The 16,664-nt window shown below is 37.2% G+C and overlaps 1 protein-coding gene across 1 annotated transcript in view; it reads right to left on the bottom strand.

Moving 5' to 3' along the window:
- The window catches only part of kif26ba (kinesin family member 26Ba), a 103,572-nt gene that overhangs the window by 57,469 nt on the left and 29,439 nt on the right, over positions 1 to 16,664 (bottom strand). The window contains exons 3-4 of the mRNA XM_030130322.1: positions 12,460 to 13,149; positions 3,852 to 4,030 (exon numbers count right to left, since the gene is read on the bottom strand). Of these exons, the coding sequence (XP_029986182.1) occupies positions 3,852 to 4,030; positions 12,460 to 13,149 (869 nt within the window). The remainder of the gene's footprint in view (positions 1 to 3,851; positions 4,031 to 12,459; positions 13,150 to 16,664) is intronic.

Raw genomic sequence — 16,664 nt, 5'->3', positions numbered from 1 at the left:
TCTCAGTGACAAGCAAATAAAATTTCAGATTTCTCTTACTGTAACAATTGATATAACGGAAGTACTCAAGACAGCAGAATATATAACATATGCTTCATTGTTTTAGATATTTTATTGTGTAAATGTTAGATACTATAGCTTTAAATGCCAGGATCAAAACAAAAACACCTTCAGTCCTAATGTATTCAGACAGGTCATATCCTGATTTGTATCCATGAACACTTACTTAAGTCATCAATCAGTTTGATTAGTGACTGATTATTGTTACTTCTAAAACAGAAGAGATGCTGCAAGAGCTAAAAAGAGCCAGTGAAAGAGTCACCCCCACCACCAACCCCAGCCATCCTCAGTCCAAAATAACAATGCTTTCCCAATTCAGCAATCCACATGGGACCAATTCATTTACTCTTCTGCACACACACTGAGCCAGGCAAATCCCCAAAGATCCAATCTTTGGAGCATGCAGTAAAAAATTCCAGCACTGATAGAAATTCCCTTCCCCCAGTGTGTGAGAACATACACACTCATGCACACACCCACGCACAGACTCCTAACATGTATAGCATGTCTCTATCCTCCAGCCCTGCATCCCCAGAGGGCCACTGCAGCACTGGGAAGACAGAACATACAGTGTAAGTGTGACATATTCATAGACAGATTGGTACTAATGAAAGATATTACTCAGATGTGCATTAACAGAGGTAAAGAAAAGGTCAGTGGTGAAACAGAGCAACTGTTGGAGAGGAGAGGACACAAAGGCAGAAGGGGATGGAAGAAATAAAGGAAACAAATATATGAATACAGATGTGAGGAGATGGATAGAAAGAGGAGGAAAATGGATCAGGTGAGAGGAGACCTGGTGGACAATGGGATTATGTTGAGTGGACACAGAATGGAATGAGACTATGTGCATGGACGTGTGTCTGTGAGTAATAAGACTGTCTGTATGCAGTCCACGTAAGGTCCAAGACAGCCATGGGATTTACCGGCAGTGCATGGCTGCATCCATTGATCATAAACACACATTCACATTTGCACATACACACAAATACACAAGCATATCCAGACTCAGAACAAAAAGGTGACGGAGTGTACACTCTTTTTTTTTCTTGCCAATTAAACTGAAATCCTTCAACATACACACAAACAAGAAAAGGAGACAGCTGGACACATACCTACAGACAGTGACACCTGCACCATTAAAACAACGTGTTCTTTCATTTAAGGGGTTAATGCTCATAAATCGACCTACAGACAGCTGGCTGTACATGGGGAATGTCAACCAGACATTGTGTGTGAGTGTGTGTTTGTGTAAAATGGCCTTGTTACCTGTCAGTTCAGGGGTCGCACAGAGAAAGCTGCGGAGTGTGTCCACATGTGTTAGTGCATTCCTATATTTACGAGTGGTGTCTGGTTGATGGACATACAGCATTGTCTGCTACAGTTAAGTGTGTTACTCACATGTCAAAAAGCACGCACAATGAATCATCTGCAGACTTCAAGGCTATAAATGTAATATTCCACATAAATATATCCAGGGCAGCCTCCAAATTGTCAACCAAAAGGATGGTTGGTTGGATGAATGGTTGCAGGTAGAAAATAATCAAAAAAAAAAAAAAAAACAACTGAACTGGAAATAGTGAAGGTCAGTCACAGACATTATTGTTGACATGGCTGGTTATTAACTCATTACATATGTGAGGCAGGAAATTTGATGAATGAGGTCATTTTAAGAAGTTAAAGGATGACCCCAAGACAGTGAAGTGCACCTTTTCAACTGTGTACATTCACCTATATGAACCTCAAACATGACTTACCTCTTGAAAGGCCTGAGGTTAGCCACATGCACAAGCTGCATGGTCTAACTTTACGTATCCCAGATTCACATGTACAGTTAGTCTTGTTCAATCATTACTGTTTTTAAAGGTGTTCTTAAAGCTACAATACTTGATGGATTTTAGTGCCATTAGGCAAAAATTGCATAATTACCTTTCAGCGTATCTTAATTCAAGTGATTTGAGAAAACTATATTGTACAACTGTAGAGTTTCTACTTCACGATGTAGATCTTGGCTAATCATGGGTGTTTTCACGAAGGTGTGTGTGGGACTGACATGATTGACATTTTAATTATTAATCATTGATGAAACTGTCAGATGTGAACAGGGTATCACACTAATTTGTGTTATATTTAGTCTTTTTATTTGGACTGACAGGAGAGCTGCAGAGGAAAGATGTGTATTTTTCTGTTTTATTCTATTCTGGTGTTTTTTCGCCCACTTTCAGTTCTGAGGCCTTAATGAGCAGCTCCCTTTGTTTTTACATTTGTATTTTAAAGGCTTATTATAACGGTTTAGTATTTCTTTGTAGTATACCACAGTGTCAACAACATCTTTTATCGTAGTCCCACAAGAATATATAATAACATAATTAAATAAATATAAATGTGCCACAAATCATCAACTAATTCCCAGAAGTAATGACTTCCCTTTATACAGAAAAATCATTGGTTGGGGAAACCCTTAAAATATCCCTGAACATCTAGATCTAAAGTAGGCTGTATAATTTATATTGTACTGGTGATTTGTGCACCCACATCAAATGTTTCCAACATTTCTAAAATTCTGAGAAATCTGTAATTTTACTATATATTCTTGTTTCGTTTAATCCCTTGACATTTATAGATGTTAACATTAAACAGGACTTTTATCTGTTACATTAGAACTAAATTATACAGCCTCAATATAAATGTAACATATAAAAACTTTCAATACACTGGTCTTCAAATATAGTTTAATATGTGACAGATTTTCATGTACAATACTCATGATCCTATGCAAATTCACACCATCATCTACTATGATGTCTTTTATTGCTGCTTTGATTCAGAGACAACTAGTGACAGAAATTACATTACATACCATGCATTTAAAAAGAGTATAGTACAAACAAAGATGTTCACAACACAACAAAGGGAAGATGAGCTAGTACACAGAAAAAAAAAAGGAAAAGGAAATGAGGTATCATTTATGAACATGACTTACAGCATTTTGTCTCAGCGATACTTCAGACAGTGTGGCACACTCATGGCTTTGTGTTACCCATGAATAATTTACACATTCATTTTGAGCTTTCCATGTTTATTCATCAATAATTTACCCATAATACCCGTGTCTTATTTATGTTGTGTTGTTGTGCATTTCTCAGGATTTGATTACACAGCTCATTGATGACTGGATTGCTGATTTATATAAAACACATCAAAAAGATAAGTAGCTAAGCCACCAAACATCAGCAAAGGAGCAAGAAAGTGAGGGTGTCAGTTATAGGATTTCATAAATAACTCTATAACACCGAATGTATCATATTTGATACATGTTTTTTGAAGCCCTCTACATGATCAGTGTGATATTTTTTTTCTTGAAAAACTCAATGTGTACAATTAGATACATGCAATACACAGATAATCCACCAGGGGCGAGGAATTCGTTCACCTTTCCAGTGACACTATAAGACTGTCATTAATGAGGAGGGAGGCAGAACTTTGACAATTTTGAAAAGGAATTACCAATTTTTTCGACATGTTTGTGTTATATTATGTTTTTGTTTGTTCAAAAATAATAATATTGAGCACTGAGACCTGACGTATCAAATATGATACAAAATTGAAACTCATACATGGAAATAGATATTTGATTAAAAAAAAAAATTCTTTGGGTTGTTCAAAAGGACCAATAAACGCTCCAGTTTCAAATAACTGGAATTTTCTGTCAATAATTTAATGATTCAGGCTTTACAGGGTTAAACCCAGTATAAACTATAGATGAATTTTTCTGGTGTTAATGCTCTTACCTGGCAAAGAAGGAGGCAGCGGCGGAGGTGGTGGTCGGTGCTGTTGTGGTAGTAGCGGTGTGAGAGGGCGAGTTTGTGTGTGATGGCGAGTTTGTGTGTGAAGGCGCGTTCGTGTTGTGGCGGTTCAGGGTAGTTTCAGTCACACCGTCTCTGGAGGCCTCAGAGATCACCTGTGAGATCTGATGAGGAAGACAAGAAGAAACAAGAAGCAGCTATGATTTAATGTCAGTACACTGTCACAGCAGCTACATGTGTGCATACATTCTATTTTTAATGGAAACAGCTTTTATCTGAACAGCAGCTACAGTGAACCAGCAGCAGGATGTTTTCTGGTCTCTGATGGACAAATACACCTCTCTTCTTTTGACCTGATACATATTTCTCTTCTCCTCCACTTCCTCCCTTTTTGTCTTCATTTCTACACTGCTTCCACTTGTATTTATTGCATGGGACCACTTTAATCTCATTCTCTCTGTCCCTTTAGTCTCCATTCTAAACCTATTTATATTTGTCTTTTATTATTGGATCATTTTGATGGTATTTGTGCTTTATTAGATATTATGCGGGAAGGATGGCAAGGACAAAGTGAAAGACCTCTGAAGTTGTGACACAATGAAAATTACATTTCCTGGCTGATCTCATACCCTGTGAGTTACTTTTTCCTTTCTCTATTTTTTGACAACCTGTCATGCTGAAAAAGAGGTTACCATTATGTTGTAAATGTTTTGATCACATGGTTATTGGGGCATCATTATTATGAGGTTCTAGTTTATAGTCAAATGCCAAATAAATCATTTAATCACAATGAGTATGCCTTATGCAGAAAATGAACCATTTATTGACACTGAACATTGTAAGACATAAGGTTTTGCACAAGGGAAATATGACCTAAATAATAAAATAATAAATAATTACCTTACATAATGCAAAGCACAATTCAGTTTGTCCTTGTGTCCAGTAGAAATACCTATAATTTGTACTATGTATTTACATTGCCTGCCCATGTATTATTTGTTTATGTGTTAAATATAGAGCAGTGATTTTCAACCGGTTGGTCTGGACCCATTTTCCCTTAGTTGTGCTTTTATTTTGAAGGCTATTTTTAATGCTGTGGAATTCTATCATTATAATGTTTTATTTTTTATTTTTTGGGCTTTTTTTTTGCGTTGGCACACTGGGATATTCTGAACAATCTCCAGTTCAAACTCCTTCATCTTTTCATTAAAGACATTTGAGATGTTGAACATTATCCTCAATTTGAGTCATGGCTTGTCATTATGGCTTGGTGGTGTATCCAAAACCAGACCAGTTGACAACCACTGGTCTAGAGAACATTTACCTGCCAGTTGTTGAAGCTATTATTTTCCAGATTCCTGTGACACTTCTGAGAAAGGATGGGATTGTGCCTATCAACAAATACTACCACAAGCTCTTTTTAGGCTCATATGTGTGTTTCTGTCATTCCTAAGACATGGTTTCTGAAATTGGATAAATCAGTGCAAGTCTATGTAACCTGTCCCCACAAGTGATATAAACAAAGCTAGTGTGTGTCTGAGTGTGTGCACTCCATTCATGCAGTAGGTATGGATTATTGATTATCGTTCTTTATGGGCTGCCAGAAGCCAGACAGCACAGCTCTTAAATCATCACTACACCCTCCAATAAAGGCACTATGTTGTGTGAAGTAAATCTGAATGCACATATGTCTATTGTGAACACGTATGTGTTCTTTTGTGTGCATGTGTCTGCACTCCTGTGCACCTGTGTGTGAGTGTGCATAAATCAGCTCCACTGAGTGTATATTTACTGCTGAGGGCTCCTAGGGTCCAAGCACGCAGCCCAATGCCTTGATAAATTACCCATTGTAAATTAGATGCCTCTATGTAGTTTATATACCAAATTCCCTGTGCATTTTCATCCATTTGAGATGCTCCGATGTAACTTGCTAGCCATGCCATATTAAAGGATTCCCTCACTGTAATAAAAATCCAGTGAGTTACCCAAATATCTGAGTATTTTACTGGTCACTCATTTCTCCAGATAAATTGGAAAAGAAAGTACTTGCACAGACTATAAAAATGTCCCAATAGAGGGTTATTAGGTAAAGGGGGAGGAATATATCGGTCAGTGATAGTGCAGGCATTCAATCTCTTGGGTCAGATAGACATTATGTGTTTCACTACAGCTGCATTATTTCCTGTCACTATGATAGAAGCAGTTACAATATCATTTTAAGTTCATTTTATGCAGTATGAGAGGAGCCATGCTGTGTTGAAGACAGTGGTATACGGATAGGTACTGAATCCCTCACACCTCTCATTAAATCAACCACTGTATGAGATTTCTACTCTCCCTCACACTGAGATTATGTGGATGGATATCAGGGTTATATCTATTTAGCAGCCTTCCTGCAGGGTCACCTAGAAATTGTGCACTTTACTGTTTAGGTCATTATTTTGTAATAGAGAACATGCTAATATGTAGCTAATGCCTTCATAAATTTATAAAGAGAGGCTAACACATTTCATTCTGATTCTCATCCACTCTACGCAGTGTAGAGTGTGTGTTGCTATCTGCAGAATTTCACCATAAATTAGATTAAATAACATCATATGAAACTTTAATGATCTCTGTGGGGATATTAGGTCATAGCAGCAGGAAAGAAAATGATTTAGATAATACCAGGACAAACACAGAAAACCACATAGAGAAAATAACACAGTACCACAGTATTTGACCAAGTTTTCATAGACTTCCCTGTCATGCCATTGTACCTGGAAGACTTTGATAAATGTGATATCAGATTTCCCTGGAAACACAGAAGAAAATTGCACAAAAACACTTAATCTGTCACTCCCGCTCCTCCTTTTTTTGACATCACTTATCCACACCTCTCTCCCTCTGCTCTTAGGAAAAGGTAAAAGCTGGTCCATTCATCTTCATTACAAAACAAATGCTATTTTTCCAATATTCACCATCCTCATCTGTCTCACTTACATTTCTGTTATTTTTCCACCCTTTTACAACCACATACTACAAGCAACCAACACAGAAACTGTGCCTGAATTGTAGGGTTTGCATGTGGAGGGTAAAAAGGGATATGGTGTATCTGTGCTCGTGCATGTGTGTGGTCTGGGCTGTTTTTTCTTTTTTTCAGGAGAAGGAAGACAATCTGTAAAACAATCTAAGTGCTTACTGCAGCAGAAAGGTGGGAGGGTAAAAGAGAGTGAGTATGGGTGGTTATTTCATATTGAAGTGTGAAGTAAGTATGCTGTGTAAACAAAGCAAACAAGTGCAGAATACAGTCATGAAGGGTATACAGGTAAAAGCATGAACACAGATGGAGAGAGAGTGAGGAAGAAAGGACATGAAAAAAAGAGTGGGAGTGGATGATAAAGTGAGAGAGCAAAGGTGAGGCTGAGGAGCGCTCTAATGTATTTACATCTATACGTATAATGTATAAGATGCAAATAAGGAAGTGTTTGTGTGCTGTTTCACTGAGCATCTTTAAGGATCATTCATCACTGGTTGTGTTGCTTGGACCCAGGACATTTTCATATACACTCTACTGTGCTATTAGCATTTGTAGAACAAATTATGTCTTTCACAAATGATGAATAGTGATATTCTTTCCATAAATCTATTTCTGTCTGTTCTTAACCCATAAAGACCCAGTGCTACTTTTGAGGCAGTTCCCAAATGAATTTTTCCTCTCTATTTTAACCATTCTTAAGTGATTTATCACCATTTGTTATAATATTATTCTTTGTATTTTATGTTTTTTACTGTTAAAATCATGTATTTTCCTACATTTAATTCACTGATCATGTAGATGTTCATTAAAGCTCAGAGTAAATTTAATGGTAATCATAACAAAACAATGAAAACTGAAGAAAAAAGTGAAAATGTCATTAAGTGAACATGAACCAAATGTCTCCATCCACTTTTATTTATCAATCTCCCTGGGTTTTACTGGTGAATCAATCTTGTAGAAAATGACATTCACTAAGGAGCCTCTGAACGTCCAAACAGTTCATATCTGATGACCATGAAAAGATGACAAACTGCATTTTATACCAATTATTTACATGTATTTATAGGATTAGTGGATCAACAGGTAAACATTTTAGATCAGTAGATGCTTTTGGTTGACAGCAGCTGTTTGGCTCTTTATGGGTTAATATCTATTTAAAGATTTCACATGACGTTAGTGTTGCTTAAATGTAATCAGTGATATTCTAAGTGTCATGTTGTCTAAGAAACTAGAACTCAGTGGAGTTTAATTTATGCAAAGTGACACAATTTATAATCCATTTGAAGACATTTGTGATCTGACCTCATCCCACAGATATACCTGTAAGATTAATACTATGTCCTTGTTCGGCCTGAGTCAGTGCTTTTCATTTCTCCAAGACAAAATTCACAGTAAATATGAAATGTGGATGTTGTCACCTCCTTCAGTGCTGACCCAGCAAGATTTTAATGTCAGCTATAACTTCAGACATTGGGGCTCCTCTATTCTCCCACCTTCCATCACTTTGTCTTTTGTGCCTCAGTGTGTGCTATACCCTTTGAAGGTCACATTTTAATTATCACATCACATGACATGATACGCTATCAAATTAAAAGTGACACCTTGGTAAAATGTAAATTTAATTAAGACTGTGCCAGTGGGGCTTGAAGTAGTTTTTCCAGCCCATATTTCCCATAAACCCACTGATCCTGGCTTCATCATTACCCCCTGTCGCTCCACATGCGTTTGTTTTCTCTTTCACTTTGCTGAAGAATGCAAACATGTTTGAAGATATTTTTCATCTGGCCTTTGTTCAATCATCTGCCACAGTGAGAGCATCTCAAAGCTCACTGATGCTGGAGCAGCAGCCATCGTTCTGTTTTGTGCTGTACAGCGATAAAGTAGATCTACAACACAATCTGTCTGTGGCAAAAAATAAATAAATAAATAAAGGGAAATTCAGAGAAACTTTGCTAATCATTTCAGAGATTGACTCCTTTATCGTACTTGTGCTGATGACTTTTAATTAACATGGTCATAAGACATTAAACATTAAGTTAAATTAAACATTAAATTAAACCATTAAATGTAGAAACTATGAAAAACTGTCATATTCCACTCATTTCTCTTTCATTCTCACTCTATCTTGAATTCTTTGTTTTCAATTTAATATCACTTAATTTCCATTTCTCTACTTTCCATCCACATTTTCTGATCATCTCTCTGGGAAACTCCTCCCCTTTCTCCCCCCATCTCTCAGGGGAGAGTCTAAATGATGGTGATTTATTATCACGCTCTGACTCTCCTTTCCTGCTGAAGTACCATTACTGTCAAAGTCACAGCAGAAACACTCAGATTCACTAACATTTTACAGCCTGAAACAAAGATGCCAGCTGAAACACTGAACGCAGAAGTGCATTATGACAGGAATACTTTCACATGCTCAAACCCACTTAAATTTACAGATGAGCACGCATTTGTATTATATATGTATGTGAGAGGAACAAAGTGTTTACTTAGTTTTATGGTATTATCTATATTATAAGAGCCAAGTGGCCTCTGTGTGCGTGTGTGTTAGTGTGTCAGGGGATTCACACAAAATCCTGAAAGAGCTGACTGCTGCAGTTTGGCATACTGATGTATTTTTGGTCAAGAAACAGAGCATGTTGACCTGCGGGGATCCACGGGTTCTAGATGTGGTAGTTTTTATGCTGTTGTGTATTTGTCCAGCAGTCACCGCCAAAACATTCTGGGTACAGCAACGTGATTGTAAGGCTACTGTATTCCAAAAGTACTGTTATCTCCCAAAATATTGGTTCTATCAACTTGCCGTTTTTGCTAGTCTAGTTATTGTTATATGTCCAGTTAAAGCAGTGTATCACTTTCATCACAAATTTTTTTCAAATTTGTAAAACCCAATGATGGCCTAATTATCACTAATCCATTAGTCTTTCTGTGCTTACACACCTGAATCACTTCCCTCATGGTGAACAACTTTGAAGATGATTTCATCATAAACACAGTCCACTTGTTTACATAACAAACTGAAACATGACTCGGGCCTTTTCGGGAGTTTTGTTACGAAGTGTATTGTGGGAATGGGAATTCCATGCAGCGACCAGTCCACCAGTGTTGTTTTAAAGAATGAGTATTGAGTATTGAATGAGTACTCATTCTTTAAAACAACCTGGTGAACTGTGTAATTTTACTTTGTGTGATTCTTGCAGAATCTTCGTTTTGTTATCTTCATCATCATCATCATGTTATCATGTCATCTTCAAAGTTGTTCACCGTAAGGAAAGTGATTCAGATGCGTAAGCACAGAAAGACTAATGGATTAGAGATAATTAGACTATCACTGGGTTTTACAAATTTGAAAAAAAATTTGTGATGAAAGTCATACGCTGCTTTAAGAATTTTAATTGTTTATTTTATTTATTCATTATTTTCCTCTAGGTTATTGTCAACAGGATATACCTGCAAAATTTGGAGAAAGAGAATATTTTCTTGCTTTATGTTTTTGTACTGTGAACATCACGTGTACCCTTAGCAGCAAAGGCAATATTACGACATTAGCAACAAAGACCAAGCTGTTCTTCAGGTTTACTGAGCATACATAAAACGTGATCATCCATAGGTAATTCTCAGTACCTATTGATGTCTCTGGCTGCCTCTTGTTAAACTACATGGCACGAGTAGTTTGCAATCATAAAAACAAAAAACATGCATATTAGCATACAATATATGCATATAAATAAGACAATCTGCACAGAACATGCACAAACTCCTCCCTGCCTTTCCTTCACCTACTCTCATGTTGCCACAGTATCCTCCCCATGCCCAGTCATGCACATCAACGCTGACATACTGACATGTAAGGTATGTTAATGCAAATATCCACAAACACACAAATACAGATACAGCGCAGACTGATAACACAACATGGATGTTACACGTCATCTCCTGCACAGATCAATTGAGGAGCACTAGTGCAGGAGAATAATATGAAAATGAGGTAAATAATAATGTTTTAATTAAGAAAATCTATTGAAATTCATCCATTGCAATTTGACATTTTCATTTTCTGTTTTTCATCTCAGAATATAAAGAAGTCCTATTTGTGACAAGTATGACAAGATACCACAACCATTCGTGAGATTGTACAAAGTCATTTCCACCTACATCTCTATATCTCTTTATCTGATTCAGGCGTTGGACTGAATATAATTTTGAAGAAGTGGTGAATATGAAACATGCACATAAGAAAGATGGTAAAAATACTAAGGAATAAGGGAAGAACAAGGAATGAAGAATAAGCAAAGAGAAAGAGAGGTATAAATGTGTAAGAAAGTGAAAGAGTGAAAGGGTACTGGGGGTGTGTGACATAGTGTCCCATGAGTCCTAATTATAACTGTATGAATTATTACATCTGTAGAACACGTTTGTACACACACACGCGCATACACGCACACACACCCCTCTGGTTCTACCCCGGAGTCCCAGCTCTCCTGCCTCCTTCCCCACACCTCTAGACCACTCATCACCTGAGGCATTTTCTCCCTCCTTCCATCCTCCTTGTTTTCCTAATGATACTCTCTCTCTTCCTGTCTCATCCCAAAACATCTCCCTTTGTCTTGCTTTTTCATTGGAGTCACTTCTGCAGTTTGTACCATATCAATACGATATTCTCATATGATTTACTGCTCTACCTTGATAGTCTAGATGTGATGCTTGGTTCTTTCAGTGGATCTTAACAGTCAGCTAATCTTATTAATTTTTAATGCAAACTCAGTGGTTGAGGTGGGCAGAGGAGATGCTGCTTGTCGATGTGATGAACATATTATAGTAGGTGTCAGGCGATGTCAGCGGATAATGTCTAACATGGTCACAATACAATAGGCTCACTTAAATGCAGAAAAATTCAAAGGGTGCACATCCTGTCAGTCAGAATTACATCAACATATGAAGAGATAGAAGAAATATTCAGGTCCTTTACTTAAATCAGTCAGTGCTGTTAAAATGGTCTCTGACAGTGTTTTAGTATTCTACATCATGTTTTTGGGTTCATTTTATAATAGATATTGAATTGGATATTATACGTTACATTCTGAGATTTAACTGTTAACTGTTTTATTAACAGTAGGCAGAAATGCATCATATTCTATAAAATCATCAAATACTCTCAGTATTTCTCTGTTCTCTGCTTTTCTAGTGAATTCAAATGGGTTTTTAAAGAATTTAATTGGCTAAAAACCAGAATTTCTTTACCCATAGAGGAAAACTTCATCCATGAGTTTATCACAACTATCCAAAATGAATACATTTGGAGAAATGTGGTTTTGATTGGACAAGAATGAAAAGAAAAATTGTACTACAGCTGCTACAGAAATGTAGAGACTGGAGTAAAAACTGCATATAGAGATATAGTGTAGTAAAGGTGCACAGATGGGAATAAGGAACAAGCGCCTCAAGTAGTTAAGAGCAGTAGATTGTAAATTATGTTAATGAAATTATCAAACCAGATTTGGTTTATTTGTCAGCTCCCATGGTATTACAGTATTTCCAACACACATACTCATTCATACTTTTACATACCTGGTATGGATAGAGTGTAACTCCTCCATTATTTCGGTTTAGGTGCTGATGTATCTGTGCAGCTGCTGTACTCCCATTATTACTACCACTATTATTGCCAGGACTGTTCACTCCAACTTGCTGTTGTGCTCCAGCTGCTTTTACTGAACTGGGGGACCCATTCCGTCTGTCTGCTCCACTACCAAGTCCCAGAGAGCTGGGCTTCAACCCCTGTCTGTTCCCAGGACCTTGAGGTTGCGGGTTTGTGGGAGCAGAGTTTGGAGTTTGCCCCACTGAAGGACTCCCATGGCTGGAGTTGGATGATCCATGACTCGGGCTGGGGGTGGGAGTCTGGCTGGGGCTCGGGGAAGGTGACTGAGAGGACGGGTATGAAGGGTGTGAAACAGCAGCTGTAGATGAGGAAGATGATGGAAGGAAAGGAGGAGGCCACTCCCGAGATCCAGGGCCTCCAGGTGCTCCAGATGCTCCCATTGGACCTGGAGATCCATATCGGCCTGTCAGGGCAGGAGGTGATGAAGTGGGAGACAAGTCCCATTGATCAAGAGTGAGGACCATGCGCACAGCTTCCTGTTTGAGCTGAGTGAGGTGAGTGGAACAGACGTCACAGCGGCTGTCACGTTCATTCCACGCCCGGCGTGAACTGTTGGGCACCTGCAGCTTATCATGAAGGAGGAGAGAGAAGGAGGGATCCTGTAAGGAAAAAAAGAAAACCAGATGGTTGGTCAGTATCTGGAGGAATACATGTAAGCAAGCAAAGCATGTTTTGAGGTATACTAGATAGAGAATGAAGCAGACATCAGGAGTAGGAAAAAATGATAGGCATACTAAGCAAGTCATGACTCTGAATATTTATAGAAAATCCAAGAAACACAGCAGTATAGCCTGGGGGTATGATTTGTAAAGCTGTGTACACACACTGAAGTGCAAACTCAAGTACACACACAATAATGTTCGCACAAACTACATCCTCAGGGTCTCGGGGTGAAAGTGTGACAGAGGCTGGGAGCCAGGAGAGTCTCCCAACACAGAAATGAAAACAAGTGACCTTCTATTTTTCCTCCCCCTCTTTCCCTGTTCTCATTTGGCTTCTCAACATGAAATTTCCAAAGTGCCTGACAATGTGTGCAATAAATGAATGATGTAACATTGAATCACAACTGAATCATCTGCTAAGTATCGTGGTATAACAATTCCAGCAAATATGAAACAACAACAATGACTTTTTCTGATATCCAAGAGTTTAGTAGCTATATATATTCATACATCAATAAATGAATTCCATAAAAAGGCAACAAATCAATGAGAAGACACAAAAACAGCAAAAACATGAAGGAAGTATTTCTTGTTCGTTTACATCCATTTCAAAATTAATCACAGGGAATCGCACATAAACAGCATTCTTCTTGTAATCCACACATGGTGGTGGTCATATGCAGTTCATCTATTTATTTTAAAGCATATTCTTTTCCCTCAGTAGCTCAATTGGTAAAGCATGATATGAGATTTTAACTTTTATCTCACAGAAACAACTCCTAGAGAATTTAGACTGACAGATGTATACTCTGGTCATGGGTTTGGTATGAGGACAAAGCTTGGTCAGAGTAACTGGATTTGCATGATTGTTTGTGGTTTAGATTTATTACATTATTACCCATACTGCCTTGTTATTTTGTTCACAAAAGCCACTCATTCTTGTCCTGTACAACTCATCACCAGGCTGTTGCTAACATCTACTATTGTTCTTTTACCATAGAGGGACATGTACTACTGACACACTATAAATAAATAATCATTTAGTTACAGGCTTCCTCTATCAATAAGAAATCTGTTACTTATATAAAAATATGGTCAGGTCTGTAGAAGTGGTATTTTCATGTCTTCTACAAGGCTTTCTAACTGGGGATCACCCTGTTAACACTAGAACAAACTAATGGGTCAAATTTACCTGTATTTTTTTTTTCTTTTTAATTAAAGTACATTTATTCAAATGTTCAAGGTCATGATGCTTTTGACTTCCTAAAACAATGCATAGTGTTTAACAAAATCAAGATAAATTCAGTTTAAAAATATGGGCCTTTATACCTGTAACAGCCACCAGGTCAAATTTACCACATAGAAATGTACTGATTTTTGGACCATCTATGATCTAACATGTTATTTTTCATAAGCTGTTTGTTTGTGATCTAAAAGACGTTACTCTTTTGTCTATCATTAACTAACAAATATACAATTTTCCTCTATCACCCATTTTCACTGTAATTTTAGACTGTTTGAACTGACATCCAGTTAAAGTAATTTGTGTTCTTAAAGATACTCTAATTACAAAACTAGACAGCCTCATGTTATGACTTGAGCCATTTCATAGTGAAGACACATAATTAATACAATGACAAAGAACATTTTTGTGGACTAGAAATTGTGTATTAATATTTTTATATATTTTTTTATGTTTTTATTTTTTATTACATAATTATTACAAGCAATTATTAAAATTAACAATTCATCAACAAAGTAAATTTTGTAATAAGACACCCCAGAAGCAGTCCTCAGCTTATAAATGGGGGCCTTTAAACATGTACTACGAGACCACATTTTACATTATAATCTTTAAGACATCAAATGTTCTAAACAACTACACAAACATATTTTAAAATATTTGCCTATCTCTCGATCGATGATTCATTTCCTTTTCCTAAGTCCTATTTTAATCAGCATATTACAGTATTCTCAGATAATTTAATAGGAAGACATGGGGCTTTACCAACATAAGTACAGAGTACATGGTTTGCACATCACTATATGACTGTATGACTTCTTTGGATTTTCCTTGTGGTTCTAGTGTTAAAAACAGCCATATTCAGGAAAAAAGTTTAATAGTTTGGGAAGTAAAATTCTCTAATATTGATAGCAAAAAGTAACAGGAATAATAACTCAGTAATATGTACAGGGGTTGGACAAAATAATGGAAACACCTTCACCTCAAGATGATAATGCCCCAATCCATACAGCTAGAATTGTTAAAGAATGGCATGAGGAACATTCTAATGAAGTTGAGCCTCTCGTATGGCCGGCACAGTCCCCAGACCTCAACATTATTGAGCATTTATGATCAGTTTTAGAGATTCAAGTAAGACGTCGATTTCCACCGTCATCGTCTCTAAAAGAGTTGGAGGGTATTCTAACTGAAGAATGGCTTAAAATTCCTTTGGAAACAATTCACAAGTTGTATGAATCAATACCTCGGAGAATTGAGGCTGTAATTGCCGCAAAAGGCGGACCTACACCATATTAAATTTTATTTTGTTGATTTTTTAAGGTGTTTCCATTATTTTGTCCAACCCCTGTATATGCTGTGTTCTATTTCTTTGTAAAGTTATAATACTGAATAGGAGTATATCTTTATTGAAAAATATCTGAACATACAAACCTTCTTATTTCTTATTTTATTTGTACAATTCAAGGGAAATAAAACAAAATGGTGAACATACACATCACACAGTTGAGTGTACAGACACAATAGAAACTACTTCTTGTCCTCTTTCCTTTCTTTGTCTCACCCTTGTAAGCCTTACCAGTGTTGGTTGTTGAATCTGTATATGTATGCGTGCATCAGAGCAATTGTGAAGTGTTTCTATGTGTGTAAAAAAGCAGGATATTTGTCCAATTTGTTTGTGCACTTATCTGTACTGTTCATGTTTTATGTGATTGTGTAGCTGCATGAACACATTGAGTTTTTCCAGACTAATTGGAGCCACTCGGACAGAGCAAAGCCACTCTAAATCTCCTGCCATGACTCGAAAAATCAAAGTTAACAAGCAAACACATGCACACCACCAGATACAGATCTGTGTTTAAACCTCATGTGACCCCACTAAAAATATTTTTTTTTCAAATTACCACACAAAGCACTAATCTCTTTATGTCACGGAAGGTCATTAAATGGAAACTTTTTTTCTTTTTCTAATAAAACGTGGGCTTTAGTCGAGGCCCCTAGACTGATGGACAGATTAAAATGACTGAGCATGACCATGTGAGCTAATTGTCAGCTTAAGCGTAGGTGTAGCGTCACTGTGTTATCAGCGATGGTATGTCTGCTTAGCAGCTCTGTAATTCAACAAAACATCTGTGGTAGGTGGTGTCAGCTCACTTGATGACTGTAATTACCTTCCAGTTTTCATCCACCTCCTCTGTTACACTGCAGCCAG

The sequence above is a fragment of the Sphaeramia orbicularis genome, chromosome 3 (assembly GCF_902148855.1).
Source record: "Sphaeramia orbicularis chromosome 3, fSphaOr1.1, whole genome shotgun sequence".
In the NCBI taxonomy this organism is placed as follows: Eukaryota; Metazoa; Chordata; class Actinopteri; order Kurtiformes; family Apogonidae; genus Sphaeramia; species Sphaeramia orbicularis.
The sequence above is the reverse complement of the archived record's forward strand: the minus strand, read 5'-3'. Positions and strand labels throughout refer to the sequence as shown.